The sequence below is a fragment of the Heteronotia binoei genome, chromosome 14, assembly GCF_032191835.1.
Source record: "Heteronotia binoei isolate CCM8104 ecotype False Entrance Well chromosome 14, APGP_CSIRO_Hbin_v1, whole genome shotgun sequence".
Lineage (NCBI taxonomy): Eukaryota > Metazoa > Chordata > Lepidosauria > Squamata > Gekkonidae > Heteronotia > Heteronotia binoei.
Window position 1 is genome coordinate 28,188,521 of NC_083236.1, and position 25,883 is coordinate 28,214,403.

A 25,883-nucleotide genomic window follows, 5' to 3' on the forward strand; every position below is an offset into this window, starting at 1 on the left:
TAAGGGAGATAGCTAAAACCAGCCCTGATCTGGATAGTCCAGACCAACACAAACTCATGAGCTAAGCAGTTTCAGCCCTGGGCAGTGTTTTGATGGGAGACCACCGAGGAAGTCTTCTGGGGTCATTATGAAGAGGCAGGCAATGGCAAACCACGTCTGAACCTCTCTTGCCTTGATGAAAACCCTACAGGATTCTCTATAAGTCTACTATGGATGGATGGAAGGAAGGAAGGAGGCTAAAACTGATTCCATCTGGAAAATAAAACTGCTCTGGCGACCATCTGGTCAGCATTTCAGAAGGTCATGACCTCAGGGGCTGGGGCGGCAACAGGTGGGAAGGTCCTGGCAGAGCAGACGCCAAAGGATTACCAGCAGCTAATTCTCCACCACTGTTGCAATGGATTTAATTGAACCATCTGGCTGTCGTTTGATAAGGAAAGCAAAGGGCCATTTATTGATTAACAGGGGACAGGACTCCTGAAGAGGTGAATGGCCTCATGGACAGGTTTGAGTAATTTACGGCTCTTGGGGTGGCTGGAAAGAATGCTATTTATTAGGCAGAACAGGCAGGTTGGCATAGAATATCTTTTTTCTATGTGACCAATTAAACTAAACCTATATTTTGTTTTTAAACAGAATTGTATTTTGCTTTTAAAAAGGCAAACAACAATTGGATTTTCCAGTTAAGAAAATGCTGCAGAACCTGCAATTGTTTAACAGCAGAAGCGAAATATTTCACAGGCTGTGCAAGTGACATACATATATACAGGTTGTGGTATCTGTACTCCTTCCAGATCACTGGAAGTCCTTTTGTGCTTGAAGCCCTTTCATGCGCTTTTTTTTTTAATGGTTTGGGTATAGATTTGAATTATATGAACAGATACCCCTCAATATTCCCAGCTCTTCCCTTCAATAAAGCAGCATTCACACAGTCTTTACTTCAGGAAGGAAGATGGCCCCCCCTTTCCAGTCACATATCAGAAATTCAGGCATAAACACTAGAGAGAGAGAGCCAGGGTCAACTGCTACAACCAAAAGTCTTTCAGCACATTAATATAGTTAATTGAAAATACTCCAAGAGTCAAAGTTACAAGGTAGAAAGTCAAAATGAAAAATCATCATTCAAATTTTTCATCCAAAATTGAGAAGTCGTCAAGGGGACACCAAGATACCAGATACACACACATAGAAACCCCTCACAAAATCAAAATGGAAAAAATAAATAAAGTCCTATTTTTCATCTCTTTACAACCCCTTCCTTCCTTTACATTCTCTCATCCACTGTTTGTTCTTCAAAGGAAGCAATCAAATTACAACAGATAGCACCCATCCATAACACAAGAGAACACAAAACTGCTGTTTTTAAAAATTGCAGGTTAATTTATCCTTTCACCCCAGAAACTGTTCTAAACTGACTCTTTTTTAAGAGTCCCTTGAGGTTCTTTGCCCTGAACAAGGAGATCCAGACACAAACCTGAATGTCTTTTCAATTCTAGTTTATTCACTGTCCCCCTTTTCCAAGTGTGAAACTACCATTCCTCAATACATGACAGCAGCTGCTCTGGCTTTAAATATAGAAAGGCTTGTAGAAGAATGCAAACCTCTGCTGGTTTCCCAAGCCAGCAAATTGCAGACTAGAGCGCACAGCACAAACCAGATGCCCTTCTGAGAACCGTAACACAGTACAATCTGCATTTATTTGAATGGCTCTACCAACGCCCAAAAGGTAATGATGCAACTTGAAAGACTTGGGACAAGCCTGAAGTTAAGAGAAGCAGAGATGCAGACAATGCAAGGTGTAAATTTAGATTTCTGTATGCATTTCAACATATAAAACCCTTTGTTTATCTAGAGTTTCTCCATGAAAAATTCCCCAAACTGTGCAGGCTCAGCATTGGGGAAGATGGTACTTTTTAAAATGTATATCCTGCTTTCCTCCCTGTTTGGGACCCAAAATGACTTTTCACATTGTTCTCCCATTCTCCACCCTTATCGTGTCAATAACTTTGTGAGGTCAGTTCGGCTGAGTGATTATGGCAGGCCTAGGGTCACCCAGCAAGCTTCCATGGGATTTGAACTCAGCGCTCCCAGATCCTAGTCCAATATACTCTAATCACTACACCACACCAGGCCTCACTCATGCAGAAAATCCTAATGAGACCTCACACCATTGAGTATCGAGGTGGTAATGCTCTACCTAGCTGCTTATGTTACCAGCATCTAATCTTGCTTGACAATCTTAGCCTGCCAAGGTCGTTCAACTGAATGCACAAAATATTCAAAATAACAACCTTTCTGAGTACTTCAACTGTACAAGACTTTCCTTCCCTCAGAGCAGTGGAACACAGCTCTTTATGATTAAAGAGCCAAACTCTGTCAAAACTTAGAGTAGGACATCAAGCAATGGCCAGTGTAAGAAAGTCTATTTGCATAACCAAAACCATATAGAGCTTTGCATAACTGACATGCTGACAGATAATTAATACTTTCTGCGGCCCTAACATGTTGCTGCAAGTCCTTTATTAGCAAGGTCTCATAATACATAATGTACACAGGATTGTTTTCATGTAGTGACATAAACCAGTACATGGTTTGCACATCAGTACCTGACAAATGTTAGCCTTTATCATTTCCCTTTCCGTGTTACGTATCTCTAAGAAGCCCTGGAGGCCCATCAAAATCTTTTCCCACCATTGCCTTCACATACTGGTTATTCCAGCATTCTCCCCCACCAAATTTCCCCAATATACCATAACTTAAAAGACTGTGTTTTCTTTTTTTAAAGAGCAGCATTGGGCTCAGTAGGGAGTTACATCTGGCTCCATAGCTACAGTTTGCAGATCCCCTAAACCAGAAGCAAAAGGAAACAACTGCTGAGCTCTCCCCCTGCCCCTGCCCCGACCCCCACCGTCAACCTTTTTGCTCACTCTGCAGACCCATCCTGCAGTCTTTTAGACAAATGTTCACCATTACAACAGGGACATATTTGGTAACAGATCCAAAAGTTTCCTGTTTAGCAGCTTAACATTAAGGAAGAACAGGTTGCTACCAATACTCCCTCTAAGCTGTGGAGTCTTGAAAGCAAAAATTCTACTTGGTGAGTTACTGGCATGAAAGCTGTGAGCAAGCGATTTGGCCACTGCATAAATGAGTTTGCTCTGGAGCCATCCTTCCTGAGCTAAGACAAAAATGGGGTGTGAGCCAGAAGCTAAAAAACTGTGAGCTAGCTCACACTAACTCAGCTTAGAGAGAACATTGGTTGCTACATCTAATCAAAGACACATGCACCCAAAACCAAACCAAAATAAACCTCCCAAAATTATATCATGAAAACATGCTTTAAAATGCTGCACTGCTATACATATTTTTAAATAATATTCACAAAATTCTCTAGATAACTGAGAGCTACACAGGAAGTCCAAATAATAGTCTAAAACACACACACAATTAAATCTAGATGAAAAAGCGCTGTTGCTAAGTCAACTGATGAAAGATTTATTTTTATTTACACAAAAAAAAATTACCTTCCTTTTTGCCCTTATCAGTCCCACCAAAACAGTAAACAGATAAAAAAAACTAACATAATAAAAACACATTAAAACCAAACATCATAAACCAACACATATACAAAAACAATAATTAAAGCACAGGGCAGGAAGGGCAGAGGGGGGAATCAACGAGGGAATGTGAGACAAAGCAAAACAGATTCTGGATTCCAGAATTCTTAGATTTTGGCGATATGTTCCTCATTTAAAAAAAAAAAGTTTGTCCCTTTCCATTCCAATTTTCAGAGGATGTATCAAATCACTGGTTACTATAATTATCAAATATACAAAGGCGAAACCTTATTCCCTGTGCCAGTCCTTTTTGAGTATGTACTGTGGGAACTGTCATCTATGGTAAACATCAGAAATCTGAAAGATGTATGTATCTATCAGGAGGTTTCCTTGGCATAAACATCAAATGGGACAGAGATCTGGAGGGGTGATCAAGATGCTGGAGATTTTATACAACTTATTCTAAAGGGTCATATTAGGGTATGCCAACAGACACAGTGAGGGCAAAAGCTGGCTATCAGTTAGGGCCAAAATTTGCGTGTGTGTGTATAGGAGGGCATGTCTGCACCAGGAAACTGTGGCCATAGTTTTGGAATCTATCTATCTATCTATCTATCTATCTATCTATCTATCTATCTATCTATCTATCTATCTATCTATCTATCTATCTATCTATCTATCTATCTATCTATCTATCTATCTATCTATCTGGCATGTTTTACAGATGAAATGGTGGTTGTGCTAGTAAGTGTACTCCTGCCCAATATGGGTATGGACTTAGCAATACCTAAAATATCCAGAAGTTTAAGATAAATATACCTGGGAAATGGGTCTTCTGGCCTCTCTTGTTAGTAATTCCCCACCACTACCATATCCTTCTTCTTCTGTTTGTAGCATTGTGTGCATATAGATCAGCCAAATGAACACAATGCTTCATACATCTGATATAGGGGTCATCTTGCATGATTGTTTCAGCGCTCTGGCATAAATCTGTGCATGGTTTGTACTTGGATTCCTGGAACCTCTATCACTTCCCATGTCTGTGAAGCATCTCTAAGAAGCTGTGTGGTCCTCAAAAACCTTTTCTTGTCATTCCATTAGCATCATTCCTGTCCCATCATAAGATTTCATTTGCTTTTTAAAAAGGGCCATATTTGCATCTACATTGAGCTCTGGAGCCATCAGGTGCAGACGGTGGTGAGAGGCACCAATCACTGGATAACAATCCTGCTAAACACTTACTTTGGCTTAACCCTGGAACAAAGGAAAGGAGAGTCAAAAGTCCCCAATCATTCCAAAAGATGCCAGTACTATAACTTCAGCTTATGATTCATGCCATAAGCACTCTAGCAAATCAAAAGGTGAAAACAAGTTCAGAGATTCCAGTCAGTTCATGTTAACAGACTTATGTAAAGAGACCCTAAGTAAGGAGGCACTGTGATGAGCTAAGGCAGATTCCCAGACTGCCACATCCTTGTGGTTCCAACTCATACAACTCTTGTGAAGTAAGAAAAAGAGTACTAAGATCCCATGGGACTGGTGACCACATGCATGTGATATTGCAGCTACGCAGGAGTGGGCAACAGCTCTGAACCCTCTCTACTGTATTGTGCTTATAGCAGAGAAGCCTCTGGCCTTTCTGATAAGCTGAAATGGCAGCAAAGAATGTTCAGAAGATGAGCGTGTTTGCAGTTCAGCTTTTGTGAGGGAAGGAAGAGTTGTCAGTTTAGCTGGCCTTCACACAGCGAGCAAGCTGAGGGAGGAAGTGCCAGAATGGAGGGAAGCTGAATGGTAGAGAGCCCAGAGAAAGAGGCTGAAGGACAGGTGCCAAGTAGGAAATGGAATGAGGAACCTGGATAAGATTGAGGAACCTTAAAAGAGAGGCTGGGGATAGGCTTGGGGGAGGAAAAGCACCGGGGAGAGGAACTGAGGCAAGAAACCGGATAAGAGTAGGGACTGGGAAGAAATGCCATAGTGCTGAGTGTCAGGAGGAGCTGCATCCAATGGGAGTGTGAGGAAAGTGGTACTGGAAGGCTGACCAGGTGGTCAGAAACTAGATTGTTGGCTCTATATTGGCCAGGGAGTTCTGCCCATTGTGGTTTTTACTGGCACTGCACTGAAACAAAAGGAGAATGATGTAAGATGGTTTGGGTCCCCACTAGGAGAAAACAGGAGCCCCGTGGTGCAGAGTGGTAAAGCTGCAGTACTGCAGTCCAAGCTCTGCTCACGACCTGAGTTCGATCCTGGCGGAAGCTGGGTTCAGGTAGCCAGCTCAAGGCTGGCTCAGCCTTCCATCCTTCTAAGGTTGGTAAAATGAGTACCCAGCTTGCTGGGGGGAAAGTGTAGATGACTGAGGAAGGCAATGGCAAACCACCTCATAAAAAGTCTGCCATGAAAACGTCGTGATGTGACGTCACCCCAGAGTTGGAAATCACTGGCGCTTGCACAAGGTACTATCTTTATCTTTTAGGGAGAAAAGAAGGAAATAAATAAATAAATATTAGGACATGACAATCATAAGGTAGCAACAGAATGCAGAAGGGGTGGGCTGAATTTCATACAGTCGATCTGAACTAACCAGACAAAATCTTCAGCCTTTTGTCCAGAACTGGGACACCCCTCCAAATTTCTGCTTCATATGATGTTTATGCCAAGAGTACCTCCAGATAGATACATTTATCAGATTTCTGATCTTTAACATAGTTGACAATTCCCACGGTACATGCTACAAAAAGGAATGGCCTTGTCGCCTTGGTCCGTAGGTGGCAACCACTGTCGTAACCCAGCTGCAAGGCAGAGATTAACAAATTTAAAATATTAAAATACCAGTGTGTAAAATATTTTACAAACACTGGCCCATCACTCACACTCATATCACAGCCAGATCTGCTGGGGTGGGGTGGTGTGAAGAGGCTCTGCAAGACGAACAATAGTTTCCCTATACATTCAGGATCTTAGCCTGGGTTAAGGTTAGGTAACAAATCAGTTTCACGGAGGTGGGATGGATTAGGAGAGCATGTCAGCACCAGGAAACTGTGGCCATAGTTTTGGAATGTTAAGAGTAAGCTTAAAACTATATGGTGATCATTAAAGCCGAAGTATCTTCCCTTAACACCATTCAGCAGTTCTTACTTATGGGTTCAGTCTTCTGAAAAAGCCACAATAAGTGTGAGTACAACGAAAACTGCAAACTGCTTATGAAAGCCTTCAACAATCATAATGCAGCTAATCAGCCACTGAAGCCATTACACAGAAGAACAGGGGAAGGATGGCATACTTTCATTGCCAGCAGAAACTAGATGGGGCTCAGCAGCAAAGATTTAGAGAGCCTCCCATGGGCAAAGAGCCGTTTGCAGCAGGCTTCACCAGCCAACATGGTATCCCAGAAAAGCAGATTTTTGACCATGATGCAGTTTTGGATTTGAGATGAGGGACCATTCAATTTGTGACCACCAGTTTCACTGCCTACTGAACAAACTACATCAAGCACCTCAAAATATTCCAGAGATAATTCTTAAAAACCTGAATTTAAAAAAAAATAAAAATAAAATCGAGTTTTTTGCTGTCATCTTTAAAAAAGCAAAAGCAAACATTTACTGTGAGCCCTGAGTTGTACTATCACGTGCCAACAAACCTACTGGATCCTCAACATGGTGGACAAAACCACAGGACATTAATCCCAGATCCCCACCCTGAGAACTCCAGGCACTCCTGTCACTTCTAGTGAAAGGAACTGGAAGGTTTTTACCTCGATCAAGAGAGCAACAACCCAAGAAGAGGGACACACTAAGAAATGAAAGCACTAAGCAAATCAGAATCTCTAGCTAGATCCAGATGGGCAGCCTTGTTGGTCTGAAGCAGTAGAACAAAGCAGGAGTCACGAATAACCTTTAAGACCAACAAAATTTTATTCAGAATGAAAGCTTATGTGCACTCTAAGCACACTTCATCAGACAAGGAATCAGGTACAGTGAGCAGAGCTACATACAGTTGGTCTGGTAAGCAGTGGTTTGTAATGCAAAATGGTACAAATTTAAGATCCAATGACAGAATAGTAAAATTAACAAACTGATCTAACCTTTGATCTGGGTAACATGAGTGTTCATAGCTATGACTGTAACATAGCTGTTGCCACAGAATCACCCAGAAGCACAACCAAAGAGGAGGATGAAGCATGACTAGTAGTTCAGAGGCCCATCTTCTAGTGAACCAGAATGTAGCCCCAGTAGTTCTAATGACCAGTCTGAACTTGAAAGAGCTAAGTAGTGTGTAATTTGCTTTGCTAGTGATAGTGAAAGTGAGGATGATCTCCAGTGAAAGTTAAATTCTTATCTACTGTGGAGAACAGCAGTGACATACCATTGGCAGGTCATTATTGGGATAAATTCTACCCTTGCCCTTCCAATCAGCTGAGCAAAGTGCACTGATTTCTTTATTTAAAATACTGACATGATTATATATTCCACCTTTCCTTGGTTCAAGTTCTAAGCCATCCTCCAATCTCTTCGGCTGGAAGGTGGTTGGATCCACCCCACTGTCTTGGGACATGCTAAAATTCCATGCTTACTTTTTCCTCTCTTTAAAACAAATATCCTACAAAGTGCAGACAAAGAGGCCTTAATACCATATCCTGAAAGACATGGTTTTCTCCCTTCTGCCTGGACCCTTTTTAACACTCAGCCTGATGAAGCATTCTAGAGAACTCAAAAGCTTGGCCTTCATAAAAGGTATGATGTGGCTGTTGGTTAGGAATATTACTATGGACAAACATGGCTGCCTAAATATACTATTGAACTGTTGAGAGCCAGTTTGGCACGGTGGTTAAGTGCATCAACTCTTTATCTTGGAGAACTGGGTTTGATTCCCCACTCCTCCCCATGCACCTGCTGATATGACCTTGAGTCAGTCACAAGTTCTCACAGAGCTGTTCCTCTTCAAGAGCAGTTTCTGTTAGAGCTCTCTCAGCTCCACCTACCTCATAGGGTGTCTGTTGTAGGGAGAGGAAGGGAAAGGAGATTGTAAACCACTCTGACACTCCTTTAGGTATTGAAGGGCAGAGTATAAATCCAATCTCTTCTTCTTCTTGGGTTGCATTTTTAAAAAACTGTATGTGTGTATGTATCTAACCTGATCTTGTCAGATCCAGAAGCTCAGCAGGGTCAGTCCTGGTTGGTACTTAGAAGGAAGACCATCAAGGAAGTCCAGGGTTGCTATGCAGAGGCAGGCCATGGCAAACCACCTCTGAATGCCTCTTGCCTTGAAACACCTATGGCAGGGGTGGCCAACGGTAGCTCTCCAAATGTTTTTTTGCCTAAAACTCCCATCAGCCTCAGCCAGCATGGCCAATGGCTGGGGCTCATGGGAGTTGTAGGCAAAAAAAAAATCTGGAGAGCTACCGTTGGCCACTCCTGCCCTATGGGGTTGCCATAAGTCTGCTGTAACTTGAAGGCACTTTCCACCACTGTATTTGGGTATTAGTTTATTCAATATGTCACAAATGCAATATCTGGTAATTGCAATAGAATATGGGCACTGGAAATGTTTTCTATTCAAAAGCTATGAGGCTATTAGTGGCTACTAGTCACAATGGCCACCAGCAGGCCTCGGATTCAGCAGGAGCACACAGGAGCGCAGCTTCTGAACCTTTCTGAGGGTTCCCCCTCCTCCTCCCCACCTTGTCCATTGAAAAGTAGATGCAGCTGCAGAACAATCCCTGGAGGAGCTTCACCACCTATTTTTCTACAAAACGACCCCTGGTACCTGTCATGATAGATATCTCTTCCCTCCAGTAGCAGAGGTGGTATGTCTCTTTAAATGAGTTGATGAGGAGCACAGGCAGAATGATGCTGTTGCTACTGTGTGAACAGAACACTGGACTAGATTGGCCTTTGGTCTGCTTCACCATGGCTCTTATCTTCTTATATTCAAAGTCTTCTGGGAGCCAGCATCACAGTCGGCACCCTTCATGTGTGATGGCTGCTCAGAGAACTATATAAACAGAGAGACTGAAAACATCTCTCCCTTCCTCTGTGAAGATGCCCCAAATCTTAAGAGAAAATAATTCAAAAAAGATCAACAATTCCTCTGGCAGTTTGCCAGCAAGTCACAAATCCGGCCATGCCTATAAAGTTATTTTCACAGAAAACCCCCAGAAGACATAGAAAGCCCTAAAATCTTACTTACTAGGAAGTCTTCTTCACAGTAGACTTTTCCATTGACATTGTAGAAGGCTTTCCCTCGTAATCTTCTCCCTGTCAAAAATATTGTACTCTCTATTAATATTTCATTTTACAGGAATAATTAAACAAGCTCTCGACGATGTTGTGGGCAATATGCGCTACTGAAGTCACAGGTCCTATTTTAAATCTTCTATCGGAAGTCTCCCCACCCCCAGCTTTCAGGCTACTGCCACATCACAAATGAGAACCAGTACACCATTTTTGTGGGCAAGAATGAATCTGCGTGTGATACAGCCATAGGGATTTTTGCATATTTGTGGGGGACTCTGCTCATCCCTGCCCGAATCCCTCCAAAGAGGTTCCTACATCCACATTCCAAAAACAACAGGGCACATCGCTATGTTGCCAGGACCCCCTGATCATCAGTGGGGGGCAGGAAGGGTTATCAGTTCCAGGTTGGAAATCTCCTAAGGGTCTGGGGTTGGAGCCTTGGAACAACAGGGACCTCAGTCAGGTACAATGCCATAGTGTCCACTCTCCAAAGCATCAGTTTTCTCCAGGACTGATCTCTCTAGTCTGGTGACGAGCTGTAATTTTGGGAGATCCACAAGCCCCACTTGGAGGTTGGCGCCAGTTTGGTGTAGTGGTTAAGTGTGTGGACTCTTATCTGGGAGAACCGGGTTTGATTCCCCACTCCTCCACTTCCACCTGCTGGCATGGCCTTGGGTCAGCCATAGCCCTGGCAGAGGTTGTCCTTGAAAGGGCAGCTGCTGTAAGAGCTCTCTTAGCCCCACCCACCTCACAGGGTGTCTGTTGTGGGGGAGGAAGGTAAAGGAGATTGTGAGCCGCTCTGAGACTCTTTGGAGTGGAGGGCGGGATATAAATCCAATATCTTCTTCTTCTTCTTCCCCTGACCCATCTCTCCCTCCCTTCTAAAACTGCCACCCGTTTGTACAGTTGTTCCCCTTTCACCAGTCAATACTTCAGCAAGACTTTGGAAACAGACCGTAATGGTTCCACAAGGTCAAAGAGCCATTCAGGGCAAGAGGAAAGGCTGTCTGCCCCCTTGATGACACAGAAACCCTGATTTTTGCCTCTCAGGGCAACTCTTCACTTCTTGGCCAGTGCTCACTGATGTCACTGGAATCCAGGTCATAAAGACTCTTTTCTTGTGGGGGGAAGAGACAGTGTGCTGACTTAGGAATCCCTCTGGCTTACTTAAAAATGGTTTCTTTTCCCAGGCTTTGCTGTGCCCCAAAGCTCACATGCAGCTTGCTCTAACTTGTTAAGAATCTACACCCAGGAGACAACCGGCATCAAGCAAGACCCGGCCTGCAGTTGAAGAGAGTGACTCCCCTTCTTATGACGCAGACAAGATCACCCACTCGCATGCTGCATGAGCAATTCAAAGCACACGCACTACTCCTTGGTTTTGGGTTCACAAGCAAGAGATCATTCAGACAGCCATCAGAAACATGGGCTTGGACCCTAAAGTCCTGTTCCATCACTCTAACAGCGGTCTGGACAACCGGACAACTGCATTTCCACTGGCTGAAGTAGGTAGGGCAATTTCTGCCAGTTCCCCTCTCCCACCACAGACCCTCGCTCTGAACCCACATAAACTGTTCCTGGGAATCTGCTGACCCACACCAGTATCATTTTAGGGGACTTCAGGGAAAGGCGGGAAAGTTGGCTTCCTCTAGCACAGCTCCACTCGTGCTGCTCAGGATCCGAGCCAATGGTTTTGACTGAGAGAGCCCTTCACCCTCCCCCCGCGTCATCTCCCCCATTTCCGAAGGCCAACCCGAAAGCTTGGGGGCGGGGGTGCTCGTCTTTCCAAATTTCTAATTCTTGGGACAACCTTTTTACGTTAATTTGTTCACCAAGGAGACCTGTGCAGGTCTGATCAAGAGAGGGGCCTGAAGGCACATATCACAACAAGCAGGTTTGGCCATGAGGCTACCTTGGAACCACATGATAGAGGTTTACAAGATAATGCATGGGATGGAGAAAGCAGAGAAAGAAGTACTTTTCTCCCTTTCTCACAATACAAGAACACGTGGGCATTCGATGAAATTGCTGAGCAGACAGGTTAAAACGGATAAAAGGAAGTACTTCTTCACCCAAAGGGTGATTAACATGTGGAATTCACTGCCACAGGAGGTGGTGGCGGCCACAAGCATAGCCACCTTCAAGAGGGGTTTAGATAAAAATATGGAGCACAGGTCCATCAGTGGCTATTAGCCACAGTGTGTGTGTATATATAAAAAATTTTGCCACTGTGTGACACAGAGTGTTGGACTGGATGGGCCGTTGGCCTGATCCAACATGGCTTCTCTTATGTTCACATTTCTGTATTTAATTCATTTACAAAATGGATACCCCACCTTTCTGCCCTCATCAAAGCCACCGCAGCAGATAATGGATTTAAAATGTACATAATAAAGACCTGTCTTAAAAACCAAACAAGAACACACCATTAAAACAAATACAACCAAGCTAAAATACACACTTGTGTTAATGCGCTGTCAAGCTGCTTCCAACTTCTGGTAATTCTATGAATTAATTACCTCCAAAATGTTCTATCCTTAATGGCCTTGCACAGGTCTTGCAAACTGAAGGCCATGGCTTCCTTGATCGGGTCAAAGTACGTGTACAAGAACACAAAAACAACAACAGGGACGGGCAGGAAGGAATACCACAGGAAACCTGGGGAAAGAGTCTCAGAGTTTCACAGTGCCACCACCGAGAAGCCGCTCTCCTGGGTTGCCAGCTGCCTAATCTTACATGCACGATACTTCAAGCTCTTCAGAGGAAGATCAGGGTAGGTGAGAAAAAACTGGGCCAATTTCTTGCAAATCAAAAGTATGAATTTTCTTCTCTGGCCTATACTATACTCATTTATCCGCATTGGGGACCCAAAGCAAATTACATCATTCCTGTCCCCATTTTATCCTCTCAACAACCTTTCAAGGTAGATGAGTCTCAGAGAGAGAGAGAATGAGCTAACGCCATCCAGCAAGCTTCCACGGTGGAGTGGGAACTCGAACCTGGATCTCTCAGATCCTAGTCTGACACTCTTAATTGCTACCCCACACGTTGGCTCCTTTGAGAAGCTGTGGTGATAAAGGAAGGGCGGGGAAGGTCAGTGGCATTGGCAGCTGACACCAGTCCTAACAGAGATAGAAAAATGGTTTATAAAACTCTGGGCTGCATAAATCATTAAGGGGCATTGTATGTAAGCAGACGTCAAAGGGGAAAGAACAGCAGTTTGTTCTGTTCATTAAGGATAGGACCAGGGAGACAGGAATGGGCTTCATCTAGATCAGGGGTCCTCAAACTACGGACCGCGGGCCAGATGCGGCCCGCTGAGGACGTTTATGCGGCCCGCCAGGTTATGGCAAAATCAGACCGGAAGTGATGTTCGACCTAAACTCGCGTTAGCAACGCGCACTTCCGGCACTGGGCTGAGGCGGCGGAGACAGAGTGTGAGGCGATACCGAGGTGAGGTGAGTTCCCAGGCCGGGGTGTGTGGTGTGGGGAAGGCAGAGAGATGCAGGAGAACTGATGGCCCGCGGCCTTGTACAGTAACGGCAGTCCGGCCCTCCAACAGTCTGAGGGACAGTGAACTGGCCCCCTATTTTAAAAGTTTGAGGACCCCTGATCTAGATAATTCCCAGCAAGCTTCTTAAACATAAACAGCAGTACATCAGCAGCCCCATCTTCCCAGACAGCTTATGTGATCACTCTCCCCGGAAGAAGTTTTTATACCTGCAGTATACCCTACAATCACATTCCCTTCCTCTCCCCGCAACAGGCACCTTGTGAGGCACGTGGGGCTGAGAGAGTTCTGAGAGACCTGTGACTGGCCCAAGGTCACCCAGCAGGCTTCATGTGGAGGAGGAGGGGGGAATCAAACCCGGTTCTCCAGATTAGAGGCCACCACTCTTAATCACTATACCACACTGGTTGAAGGGACTAGACTGCCATTTCTCAGGTACACTGGAGATACAGGATATCCAGGGATAAATCAGGTAAGTCTTTGAGTCCATCGTTTCTATCACATCAAGAGACTACCAAAAAGAATAAATCATGCTACTCTCGCATCCAGAGATGGGGGTGAGTAGAACATTTCCCTGTGAATAGAAAGCTACCACCCCTTGACCCAGAAAATAATGAAGCCAAACACAGGGAAATTGAGGGACTCTGTGCACTGGTCCCAAACAATCTTTTGGCCTGCGAATAAAGACCACACTCCCCAGAACACAGGCATTTCTCCAATAAACAAGACGGAACAAGCATTGCATCCAGCACAGTGCAGCTTTCAAAATTTCTGAACCAAAGCCAAAGACACTCAGCCTCCAGTCACTCTACATCAGTTTGTTACAGCTCTGCCATTTTAAATATATATATATTTCATGATGACACAGGTGGGGTTGACGTTACCTACATGGCTGAAACTAAAAGGGGTGGATGGCCACGATTAAAAGATCTGGGAGCTTTCAGGGCCCCGGCTGTGAAGTGAACCTAACAAGTATGCTGTCTCCCAGAAAAGACAGCAGTCCAGACCGAATTAAAAATTCTCACTTTTCAATTTTATAATACAAGTTTCAAGACCACATGGTTTCACTGAGAAATCTGAAAATTTATCCAGTGGTTTTTGCAAAAAAGCAAAAAGAAAAAGAAAAGCCTCGAGCAACACAGGGATTCTTGCTGTCAAAGATGAAAGAATTTCCCTTCGCCCAACTATACTCTCACCACCCATTCCTAGAATTTGACAGTCTTCACATGTAGAAATACGTCTCCACACAATTTGCTATGACCCAACACTTTCCTTTGTCCTTAACAAGAAATTCCATAAAATTCCAAATGTTGCATTAAAGTAAACTGACCCAAACAACAACAACAAAATACTATAGCTACTAAAACTGGCCAGTATTAGGGGAATTTGTGTAGCGTTTCTTAACTTGCTTTGAGTTATAGAATTGGGGATATTCAGCACCATAGTTCAGGACCTATTGATTTTTCAGTCATTCTAAGCAGACGTGTCCAACATGAAGCTGCCTCGGAAATATGTCCATAGAAGTTGCCAGAGTACAAAAACTTTTACTGATAATTCTATCAATTCTATGTGGCTCACTGAGAGTTGAATGTGTGGGGAGACCAGCCCTCTTCCAGCAGCAATAACGTCTGTGATTATTTTAGTCTTTCTTGCCACAGTGGCCCTTATCCCAAAGCAGCCCCTTTCCACCGAACAAATTGCCCACCATCAACCAACAGCCTGGCGTACAGGTGCCCAGGCAGTCATCATGAATTCCGTGAAAGGGGCCAAATCCCGCAGATGTTTCTGCAACTGTGGAGCTTCATATCCTGCAGGATATTGCCCACTGATCATTGGAACACATAAAAAACTGGCATAGCCTTCCACTGAAGGATTTCAGAGCGTTTGCCTTGCCCAGTTGTTTGTTGCTCCTGGGCAATGCGTGCCCTCCCCTTGGGCACGCTTCCCAAACACTGTGCTTCCTTCCTTCTACGGCTTTGCAATTCCCGGGACAGCAATCTCGTCGGACTAGTTTTCAGAAGCTCACAGGATGTGGCTCTCCGTTTCACACCTGCCCAGGTATCTGAAGAACAATAGCTCCCTTTGCCAGACTAGAGAATTTCCTTGCAGAACGGCACACAAAGACAGGAATCCTTCCAGGGCAATTAAGGAAGGTTCAAATTCCCTCCCATTATCTAGCCAATATTCTAAATGCTTGCTGCCCACAGCTTCTTAGCAATGAGCAAAAGTTGGTAACCATTATGCTCAGGGACTAAGGTTACTGCTTCTCCTGGGACGGGCTCAGCCGCTTGTAACACAATCCAGACTGTATCTGAGGAAGCCAAACTGTGAGAGCCAGTTTGGTGTAGTGGTTAAAGAGTGGCAGGCTCTAATCTGGAGAATTGGGTTTGATTTCCCGCTCCTCCACATGCAACCAAGTGGATGACCTTGGGTTAGTCACAAGTTCTCTCACAGCTGTTCTCTCAAGAGCAGTTCTCAAAGAGTTCTCTCAGCTCCACCTGCCTACCTAAGAGGGTGTCTGCTGTGGGGAGGAGAAGGGAAGGAGACTGTAAACTGCCCTGAGACTCCAAGTGAACGATGGAGCATAAATCCAATCTCCTCCTCCTCCCTGCACTTGCACTCTCAGAGGTATGCTGGATGCTGGATGGCCGCATGGTGCCCCAAACAAAGGTCAGCTCTGGCCAGTGGGCAGGCAAAAGTAGAAGACGGCTGGTCTGATGAAACTGAAGGACATCAAGGAAGAGGAGATGAAGGAACGAACAGGTTAGTCGTGGGGGCTCAGGAGGCAAAATGCTCTCTCACCGAAAACATTCCCCACACCAAGAAAATTAGCACTTCAGGAACAAAGGGGAGCCCAGAGCCCTTGTTCCCTGACATGCTAGCTTTCCATGAATAACTAGCACTTCCTAGCAATTCAGGAGCAAAGGGTAGCCTTTGTATGATTTTTTTTTTTGTTACTCTTTTCCATATGAGAAGAAGATCAAACCTCCACCTGCTATCTGAAGTAACACAATCCAGACTGCATCTGAAGAAGTGTGCTTGCGCATGAAAGCTTATACTTTGAATAAAACTTTGTTGGTCTTAAAGGTGGCACTGGACTCAAACTTTGTTCTGCTGCTTCAGACCAGCACGGCTACTCACCTGAAAAAATCCAGAATGTACTGGTTCATTTACAGTCCACATTGCTTTGTGGCAGTGAACCAAAGTGGCTTGCAACACTGTCCTCCCCTCCTCTACAACAGCCATGGGAGACAGGCTGAGAGTGATCAACTGGTCACCCAGTGAGCTTCTGTGGCCAAGTGGGGATTGGAACCTGCATCTCCCAGATCCTGGTTCAGAACTAGAGCTTCCATGCCACACAAAATGGCCTCATCTCAAAGGACACAAACTTTGCTCCCCCACCTTTCCTTTTGTACCCTTAGAAGCTCATTGAGTACCAATCTGGAGCAGCAGAAGACACTCAGGGCTTTTTGCACAGAAACATCCCAGCAGGAACTCATTTGCATATTAGGCCACACACCCCTGACATTACCATTGTTTCACACGGGGCTTTTTTGTAGAAAGAGCTCAGCAGGAACTCATTTGCATATTAGGTCACACACCCTGACATTAAGCCAGCCAAAACTGTGTTCCTGTGCACTCCTGCTCAAAAAAAGCCTTGAAGACACTTATTTCTTTTGATTCAAGAGCTAAAAGGATTGAGACAAATTTTGCAATTGCTAGCATGTTCTTAGGATCCTTATTGCTGAACCAAAGAGCAAGGGTTTCCAGAGCATGGGGGGGACGACTGATTGAATAAAAGCTCAATATAGTAAAAAGGTAAATTTAACGTATCATATATTTTAAGACCTCAGCCAGAGACTCTGGCATCAGCCTTCAGAATGTCAGCAGAATTTGGGGTATTTAAGAAATGGCTTGTAAAAAGATGACTATTCCCAGATCGCATGCTTCAACCGCAGCAGTAACATTTTTTTTTGGCCTGTGGGAAAAATGTAAGCAGATTCTCTTGTGGTGTCTGATCCTCCAGGGTGAGCTCATACAGGAAAGAGACTTTATAAGATGAGCAAGCAGAGAGAATTAAAGCAAGATTTGCCTTGCAGGCTTGCTAAAGCTAGCCAATTGGGGGGGGGGGGGGGAGAGCTTTAATGAAAACCAAACCAATCTCACCTGGAGTCCAGTGGGAGGGAGACAGGATGGGGGTCTGGAAAATTGTTTTTGGTTTATATTAAAGGTTTGTTTTAAATTGTGCAAGACTTCAACTGGGGATCTGAAGGGTTTCATATGTTAACAGTTTCCGCGGAAGTGACGGCACTTTTCACATTTATTTGATTGTTTTACAGTTGTCCTGAGAGTCTTCCTGGCATGCTTGAGGTTTATACTGTTCAAGGGCTGGACACAGGCAGGCAAAAACTATCCCAAAGAATCACCATCAGCAAGCCCCACTGGACAGCAATCTCTCAGCGCTACTCACAAGGAAACAGTGGGAAAGTCTGGAAAAGGGCGCTAGCCTGATGTTGTCAGATCTCAGAAGCTCAGGAGGGTCAGCTCTGGTTAGTACTTGGATGGGAGACCACCAAGGAAGTCCAGGGTAGCTATACAAAGGCAGGCAATGGCAAACCACCTCTGTATGCCTCTTGCTGTAAAAATCCTACAGTCATCACAACTCAGCTATGACTTGATGGCATTTTCCACTGCCACCATTTCCTAGTAAGACCCAGCACTTACATAGCACCTTCCAAGGCTTTTTTTGTAGCAGGAGCTCTTTTGCATATTAGGCCACACACCCCTGATGCAGCCAATCCTCCAAGAGCTTATATTAGGCCATGTAAGAACAGCCCTGTAATCTCTTGGAGGATTGGCTACATCAGGGGTGTGTGGCCTAATATGTAAAGGAGTTCCTGCTACAAAAAAAGCCCTGTATCTCAGTTATCTGAAGAATCATCCTATAAAGATCGGTCAAGGGCTGCTTGTGCACAGAAGTTTTTGCTCGAATTCTGTATCATCCACATGTTGCTGCCTCTCTCCCCACCCCCAATCATTTGCTTTCTGTTTGCACTCCACCCCCACTTTTCTGTTTCCCCAAACATGATTTGTTATGATATTCTGGGAAAGCATCTATGCCTACTGCAGAGGCATGAAGGTGTGCCACCCCTCCCGAGACATTTCTCTGCCTCCTCACGAACTTTGCATCAGTGATTGACATGGCTTAGGGCTGTAACGATGCACCAACTACATCAGTAGTCACTCTGCAGAGAACTTCTGGCCCAGCCCACCCTGTGGCAGATGTAAAGTTGTACCAAACAGATTTCCAGCTCACTCAGATCTCACTCTTTGGGACTGGCTATTTAAGCCTGGATTAAGTCTGAAATTTAAAGCCTGGATACCAATGAAGGGGCGGGAGGCGGGAATCAATGGCCATGAGATTAGATTTGATTGGGGAGGGGGGGAGAGATTAGACAGGCCCAGAGATTTGAGTAAAGAGAAGACGCAAAGTAGCATTTGCTGTTCTATTCTGCTGGTTTGCAAACAGGATACCAGCGCAGCCCAGGCTTCCCAAGGGATTTATCCAGAGTTTCTCCATGAGAAGATCCACAGTGGCACAGAAGCTTCTCCAAAAGATGACTTGCCTCTCACTGGTGCGTCTTTCCTTGCCATTCACAGCTGTAGGGTTGGGTGCCTTCTGGGTGCGCTCTCAATTCACACAAGTCAACAATGGGGTGTGCTTGAAGAAGGGGGGGGGAGCTTCTGGGCCCAGACAGTCTAAACTCCGTGCCAAGCAAAGTGGAATGTTGCTATCTGCATAAATTATGCAAATACACAGATTTGCATTGCTTTGGCACACACACACACACATTATTCTGATTTTTGCTAGTAGCAGAGTAAAGAGCTATGCTGTAATTCTGACCCCGGTCACTGGAAATCTTACTCAGCCTACACTTCTTGCTTTTGAGATTTTCGGCTGGAATCCCTCCATGCCTGTCTTTGCAATCACTAAGGAGGGGATCTAGAAACGTGTTTTTTTGCTGAAGATGACAGCTCAGTTCTGCACCTAATATCACATCTGGTGATACTGCAGAATATATACAGTCCTGAGGCTACCCCCAAGTTGTATCTTTTAACAAGAGCCAGAATGCTCTGCACCACACAGGGTTGCATGGTGGAAAACAGAAAATTGCGGGGGGGGGGGGGGATATCCACTGCTTTCCACTGAAAGAAAAGCCACAGAGTGGAGTTGCCCCCCAAAATGAGGCATCTGCAAGAAACTGACCCCCTCCAGCATTCTCCATTTGCCAACTCTTCTGTTAATCTCCTTCCACAGAGACAAAGGTTGGCGGTTTGGGCATTGAACAGAGAGGGACAATTTCAGAAAGGGGGGGGAGGTAGAGAGAGAGAGAGAGAGGGAAAGAAAGAGGGGAAAATCGGTGCCAAAATTCCTCTGAAAAGAAGATCCTGCATCTTGGCAGGAGATGCTATTCGCAAGCTGCAGCGGTCATTTGAAATCCAAAAATCGCTGCAAACTGGCTACTGTGGATATGCAGAGCTCTCCCTTTCAAAAAAGTTCTATGCCTGGCCGTGGGACCCCAAACGCTGCATTCCTTCCGCAGCTGGACTCCCCCCTCCAACTTGCAGGAATGCAGGATTGGACCCAAAACATGCACTCTGCTTTACGCAAAGTCTCCTGCGGCTGCACTCGCACACACTATTTAAAAACATAACATTCCCCCCCCCCCCTCACCCCAGCTGCAGCCTCATCTGATAGGCCAGAGAGTTTGAAAAGATCTTTTGTTACAGAGGGCAAGAACTTCTGGTGTATAAGTTATACAAACACGCTTGCATTTTCTGGGCTAAAATTGTCCACATTCCAGTCGCTCAGTGTATCAAAAGATGCAAGAGAATTTCAGAAGCCTTCGTTGCTGCCCAATAAAGACAGAGCTGAAGGCAAAAGTGTCTGTTTAAAGACAAAGACGAGCATCCTGAGCAGCTGAATCCCAGAAATAATTTTACAATCACTTGGCACCATCCACCAAGGGTTCCGTGTTTCTTCTTAACTTTTCCCTGCAGTAGCCCTACAAATAAAAAGGCCCTGCGTGAAAGAAATAAACGCAGCTTCCCTAAAGTTCCTGCGAAGGAAGAATGCATGCCAATATTTGCAATGGACCCTTTTAAAATTAGAGGCACAAGTTAGCCAAGTCAAAACAAAAATCTCCCAGCGTCTTCTTTTTTTTTTTTGAAGCGGCTGCATGTACTTTGTTACTGGAACTATTAGGATGCAAATCTCAAAATGTACAAGCCTCTACTTGGCCAACATACACAAAAACTGGCAGACATTGTCCCTGCCGAATAAAAGGCTTGCTGCTAAAATAGCTGGAGCTCTACGTAAATAAGCAGCATTCTTCTGAGCTGAGGTCACTGACTTGCTTCTATTCTGTTTCACCCCCAGTCTGGGATTTGACCATTTCAGCGGGGGAGAGCAGCCCTCCCTACCTCCACAGCACACACACCAAAGAATGCAGGGGGTTTTGATTTGAAATTTAAACCCTGTGTTTAAAAAGGTGTGGGTTTTTTTTTTAAAGCAAAGTGGTATCCTAGGAAGATAGTATGAAGAATATTGGTGATGAACAGGCAGTGAAAATTATCATAGCTCACGGGACTTGTAAAAAGATACCCTGGAATGAGACTGATACAGAGAAATAAGGTTTACAAATTAAAATTCATGGACAATACAGAAATGTGTATGCATCGGACACTGTAGCAGTTACATCGTGCTGGTGGGATATGCAACCTCCCAACAGGTGACTTGGGAAGGACAAGAAATATGCCTGCAGAAAGGAGTCTGGGGAGCTCACTGTGTGATGAGAGCAAATGCAAGAGGAAAAGAAAAGGTCCCCTGTGCAAGCACCAGTCGTTTCCAACTCTGGGGTGACGTTGCTTTCACAACGTTTTCACGGCAGACTTTTTACAGGGTGGTTTGCCATTGCCTTCCCCAGTCATCTACACTTTCCCTCCAGCAAGCTGGGTACTCATTTTACTGACCTCGGAAGGATGAAAGGCTGAGTCAACCTCGAGCCGGCTACCTGAAAACCCAGCTTTCGAGGACGCAGCTCATCAACCAGCATGTCTGAACTGCAGCAGCACCTGGTGAGGGAGCAATGCAAAATTTGTCCCCCATCCCCACTCATAAAGGAGGTGGGTATACTCAGGAGAGATGCTTTACAACTAAGTGGAGGGGAGTGGGCAAGCAGTTACGGATTTCTCTGCCAACAAGCTTGCAGAACAGCCCCACAAGGTCTCTACTGCATTCTACCCAACCCCCAGGTGGTGGTTTCATAAATACATGATTTCGAGGAAGCTCTTCTGACGGTATCGGACAAAGAACAGGTTGGTTAGCTGATCTCTCTGGCTCACAGCCTGGGCCTGGCGATAAGAGCTTCCTCGACATGTATTTTTGAAGAAACAAGGAGAGATTGTGTGGAACTGCGGCCAAAGATCCTGGGTTCAGCAGGGGTGGAGGAGGCATGCCAGCAGGGCCATTCTCCACCACGGGCACCTACGCAGACTAAGCTGTGCTCCTCTAGGGTTGCCAATCTCCTGGAGGTGGCTGGAGATCTCCTGCTGGGTGACAGAGATCAGTTCCCCAGGAGAAAAACTGCAGCTTCGGAGGGTAAACTCTTTGGCATCACATCCCTGCTGAGCTCCCCCAACCCTGCCTTCCCTTGGCCTCCCCCCCCCCAAAAAAAAACATCCCCAGGAATTTCTTAAGCATAGCAGGCAACCCTAGCAGTGATAGCAGATTTGTCACAACTTCGCAATCAGGACTGGCCCTAGACACTTTTGGTTTCATGAACACAGCAGCTCTCTTGCATGTCTCTTAGCAAAACAAATGAAAGCTGCTCAGATACACAACTGTTCACTTCAGGTCCCTGGAGAGGGTGCTCTGAAGTCACGTTATGTCCATCGCCTTCTCTGCACCCATGAACACTGCCCATATCTGCTGCCTGCCGTGGCCACCTCTCCTAGCCCCATGGAGGGACTCCCCTTAGCATTATGCCCAAAGTCTGTGGTGCTCTCTTCCCTTGCGACATTTAACCAGGGAAGAACAATGACATACAAATGCATGAAGCCACCTTTCTAACCATCATCTTCCCAGCCCTGGCACATGCAGTACTTCAGCTGGGAGTTCTGATGTGCAAAATTAAGACAGCCACTTGCTATACTCTCTTGTTTTTTTCCAGCCTGGCCCAAGACATTTTGCTACTCCACCATGCCAAAATCCAGAGATGAATTCTTGCAATGCCACAGTGGGTTGTTGGGATGGAAGTTGCAGGACTTCTGAAGTCTGGGAGCTGTACTCTCCAAGACGTCTTAGAAAACAGCTGCATTCTCCAAGATATCTTAGAACAATGGCCTTCAACCCTGTGGCCACCAAGCCTTGAATTCAGCAGGAGCTCACAGGAGCACAGCTCCTGAGCCTTCTGCCGCTCCCTCCCTCCTCACCACCTATCTTGTCCATTGAATAGTAGGTGCAGCTGCATAACAACCCCTGGATTAGGAGAGCGGACAGCCAGCCAGTCACCAGGAGCTTTGCCACGCCCCCAGCAGCCCTCATTATCCCTTGGAGAAGTCCATGTCACCCTTTCTCCACTTCTTATGTGATTTTGGGTGGTAGGCAGCTTGCTGATCTTTTGACTGTGTGGTGGGGGGGAGGCCAAGGAGAGCCCCAGGTGAGCGAGGCCTGCTTGGGCTGGCTGGATTTCTAGCCAGCCCAAGCAGGCCTCGCTCGCCAGGGGCTCTCCTTTCTTGCAGCAAGTTGCTTTTGGCTGGCGGGGGGGGCATATGCTAATGAGCTCCACTTCCTATTTTTCTACAAAATGACCTCTGGTGGTTACTATGCAGATCCCTCCCCCACCACCACCTTTGTCCAGCTTTAGTATTCAGCATGCATGCAAAGAGGGGCATATGGAACAGGTTCATCCAAAAGGCAGCTCCCCACCCCACAAAAGGCAGGTCTGTAATGGCTTGCAACTTACCGCAAGAGCAGCATGTAAAGCAGTTGGTGTGATAAAGGTTCCCCATTGCTTGGCAAGCTTGGCTGGCCCCATAGACCCCCTTTCCACACTTGATACAAATGCCTATGGAGAAGGGAGAGAAGGAACGTTAGAGCCTGACAAGGTTTCAACAAGCAGCTGTCAGGTCCCAATCCTCCAAGAGCTTGCAGGGTTCTTAGTATAGGGTCTACTATAAGCTCCAGGGAGATTGGCTATATCAGGGGTGTGTGGCCTAATATGCAAAGGAGTTCATGCTACAAAAAAAACCCTGGTTCAGACCATTCTGAGTTGAGGCCTTCTGCATGCCAAGTAGATCCTCTACCACTAAGGCACGGACCCTCCCCTAACATGTCCTAAGAGCAAGTCCCAAGCAGAAAAGGTGGGGTGGAAACAGACAGAGCCCAGATGGGCAACACTTGTGGGTATTTGAGCAAAAGTGATTACAAACAGGGCTGTAATAGGAAATAAGGCTGAAGGATAGGATGGGTGCAGCTGTGGGAAGCCTGGAAGGAAATGAAACAGGATTTGTGTTGAGGATGACTAAAAGGATGTGAGGATAAGGCGCCACAAGGAGAATATGGCAGAGGGGAGGTGGGTGGTTTCAACAGATTGCCCCTACAAAAGCAGGTTCCTCGAACTTGAGCTTCATTCTTAAAGGTGAATACACATTGTACTAGGGTTGCCAAGTCCAATTGAAGAAATATCTGGGGACTTTGGGGGTGGAGCCAGAAGACTTTGGGGGTGTAGCCAGGAGCAAGGCTGTGACAAGCATAACTGAACTCCAAAGGGAGTTCTGGCCATCACAGTTAAAAGTACTGCACACCTTTTAAATGCCTTCTCTCCACTGAAAATAATGGATAGTAGGGGCACCTTCTACTGGGGCTCATAGAATTGGACCCCTTGGTCCAATCCTTTTGAAACTTGGAGGTATTTTGTGGGGAGACACTGGATGCTATGCTGAGAATTTGGTGCCTCTAGCTCAAAATAGAGCCCCCTCCAGAGCCCCAGATACTCACAGATCAATTTTCCATTATACCCTATGAGAATCGGTCTCCATAAGGAATAATGAGTGCCCAGCAGACATTTCCCTCCCCTCCTCGCTTCTGATGACCCTGAAGTGGGGGGAAGGCCTCCAAACCAGGAGATCCCTTCCCCCACCTGGGAACTGGCAACCCTAAGCAGGTGTACTCAGACATAAGTTCCATTTTATACAGTGGGGTTTACTCCTAAGAAGACATTCTTAGAATGGCAGCCACAGTCTCACCCCACAGAGATGCTCTCCCTCCACACAAACCACCAAGGAAACATCGCCACACCTTAGCCGTAGAGACCTGCTCTGCTCAGCCTTGCTTCAACTAAAGCTTTTGCCCCATTCACCACGTTTATTTTTGGAAATGCAAACAATTCTTTCAGAGTCCTCTGGCACCTCACCACCACCATCTGCCTCCTTCCAGAAGCCAAGCACATTGGTGCCTGGCTAGCTGCCGCTGATACTTCGAGCCAGTAGCAGCAGCCTCTCTGGCTTGCCCCGTTTCCATTCCAAGGATGGCAGAAGTCCATTTCCTAATGAAACGTCCCGACTTTTCTCATTCACAAACACAGCTAGATGCTGCCTCTCCTGCAGCGGACTCTCCTGGGAAACCCAGTGGCGTGAGTGATTATCTGGCTGCTGCTGTATTCTCAGCTCCGGATCAGAGCAACAAAAACAGGTCAGTGGTTAGTCCATCCCCAAAGTAGACAAACACTGTTAGCTGCTCCAGAATCAAAATCCCCAAACAAAGCACAGACCACGTAATACCTTTAATGTAATACGGCCAACCCAAATGAGACAAAGCAGCATGCAAGCTTTCCAGCAGAGCAGAACTCTTCATCAGGATGCATGTTGCAAAATAAAAAGAGGTGGAGGTGATGATGTTTCAAGCATGATTATAAGTCCCCCCCCTCCCCAAACAAAAAGAATGCTCATTACATTCACGCATCAACATCCCTATTTGGATCTTCTGCCCATATGACAGCCATTGTCCCTGCTCCACCATCCCTGCTGTATCATTCTCTTTGAATTCCTAACTTTAGTTGCAGGGACATGCCTTTCCCCTTATATCTCCATAAGAAAAGCAGCCAAAGACTTGCTTTCAAAAAAAAAATTGGGATTTCATAGAAAATGGTATGCAGATTGTTATAATGCTATAGCGATATAACGACATTCAACTGCTAATTTTTAAACATTGGGAAAGATTCTGAGGGCATGAAGGGATTGCCTGCTGCCAGGATTCTGGGGCATGGAAACTATAGGGAAACCAGCCATGGGGAAGCCCTGTTGCTGCTGTACTGTATCAACAATCACAGAAACAATGGTGAATCTACACAACCCTGTACCTGTTTGGAATCCACTGGATTGCTTTGTTCTAATCAGAAGGTTTGATCTGTGATCTGCAAATTCAAAAACCTTTACAGCAGTGACAACCCCCCCCCCCCCCACACACACACAGTCAGTCAGTCAGTCAGTTTATTGCAGCTCTAGGCCAATCAACACACACAC

General features: G+C 45.5%; 1 protein-coding gene across 2 annotated transcripts in view; it reads right to left on the reverse strand.

Moving 5' to 3' along the window:
- Window positions 1–25,883, reverse strand: part of WTIP (WT1 interacting protein) — a 70,643-nt gene that overhangs the window by 11,484 nt on the left and 33,276 nt on the right. Inside the window, exons 2-3 of one of the 2 annotated variants that reach the window (XM_060254351.1) lie at window positions 23,327–23,428; window positions 9,741–9,808 (exon numbers count right to left, since the gene is read on the reverse strand). In XM_060254351.1, coding sequence (XP_060110334.1) covers window positions 9,741–9,808; window positions 23,327–23,428 — 170 coding nt within the window. The remainder of the gene's footprint in view (window positions 1–9,740; window positions 9,809–23,326; window positions 23,429–25,883) is intronic. The other variant, XM_060254352.1, reaches the window with a different exon arrangement.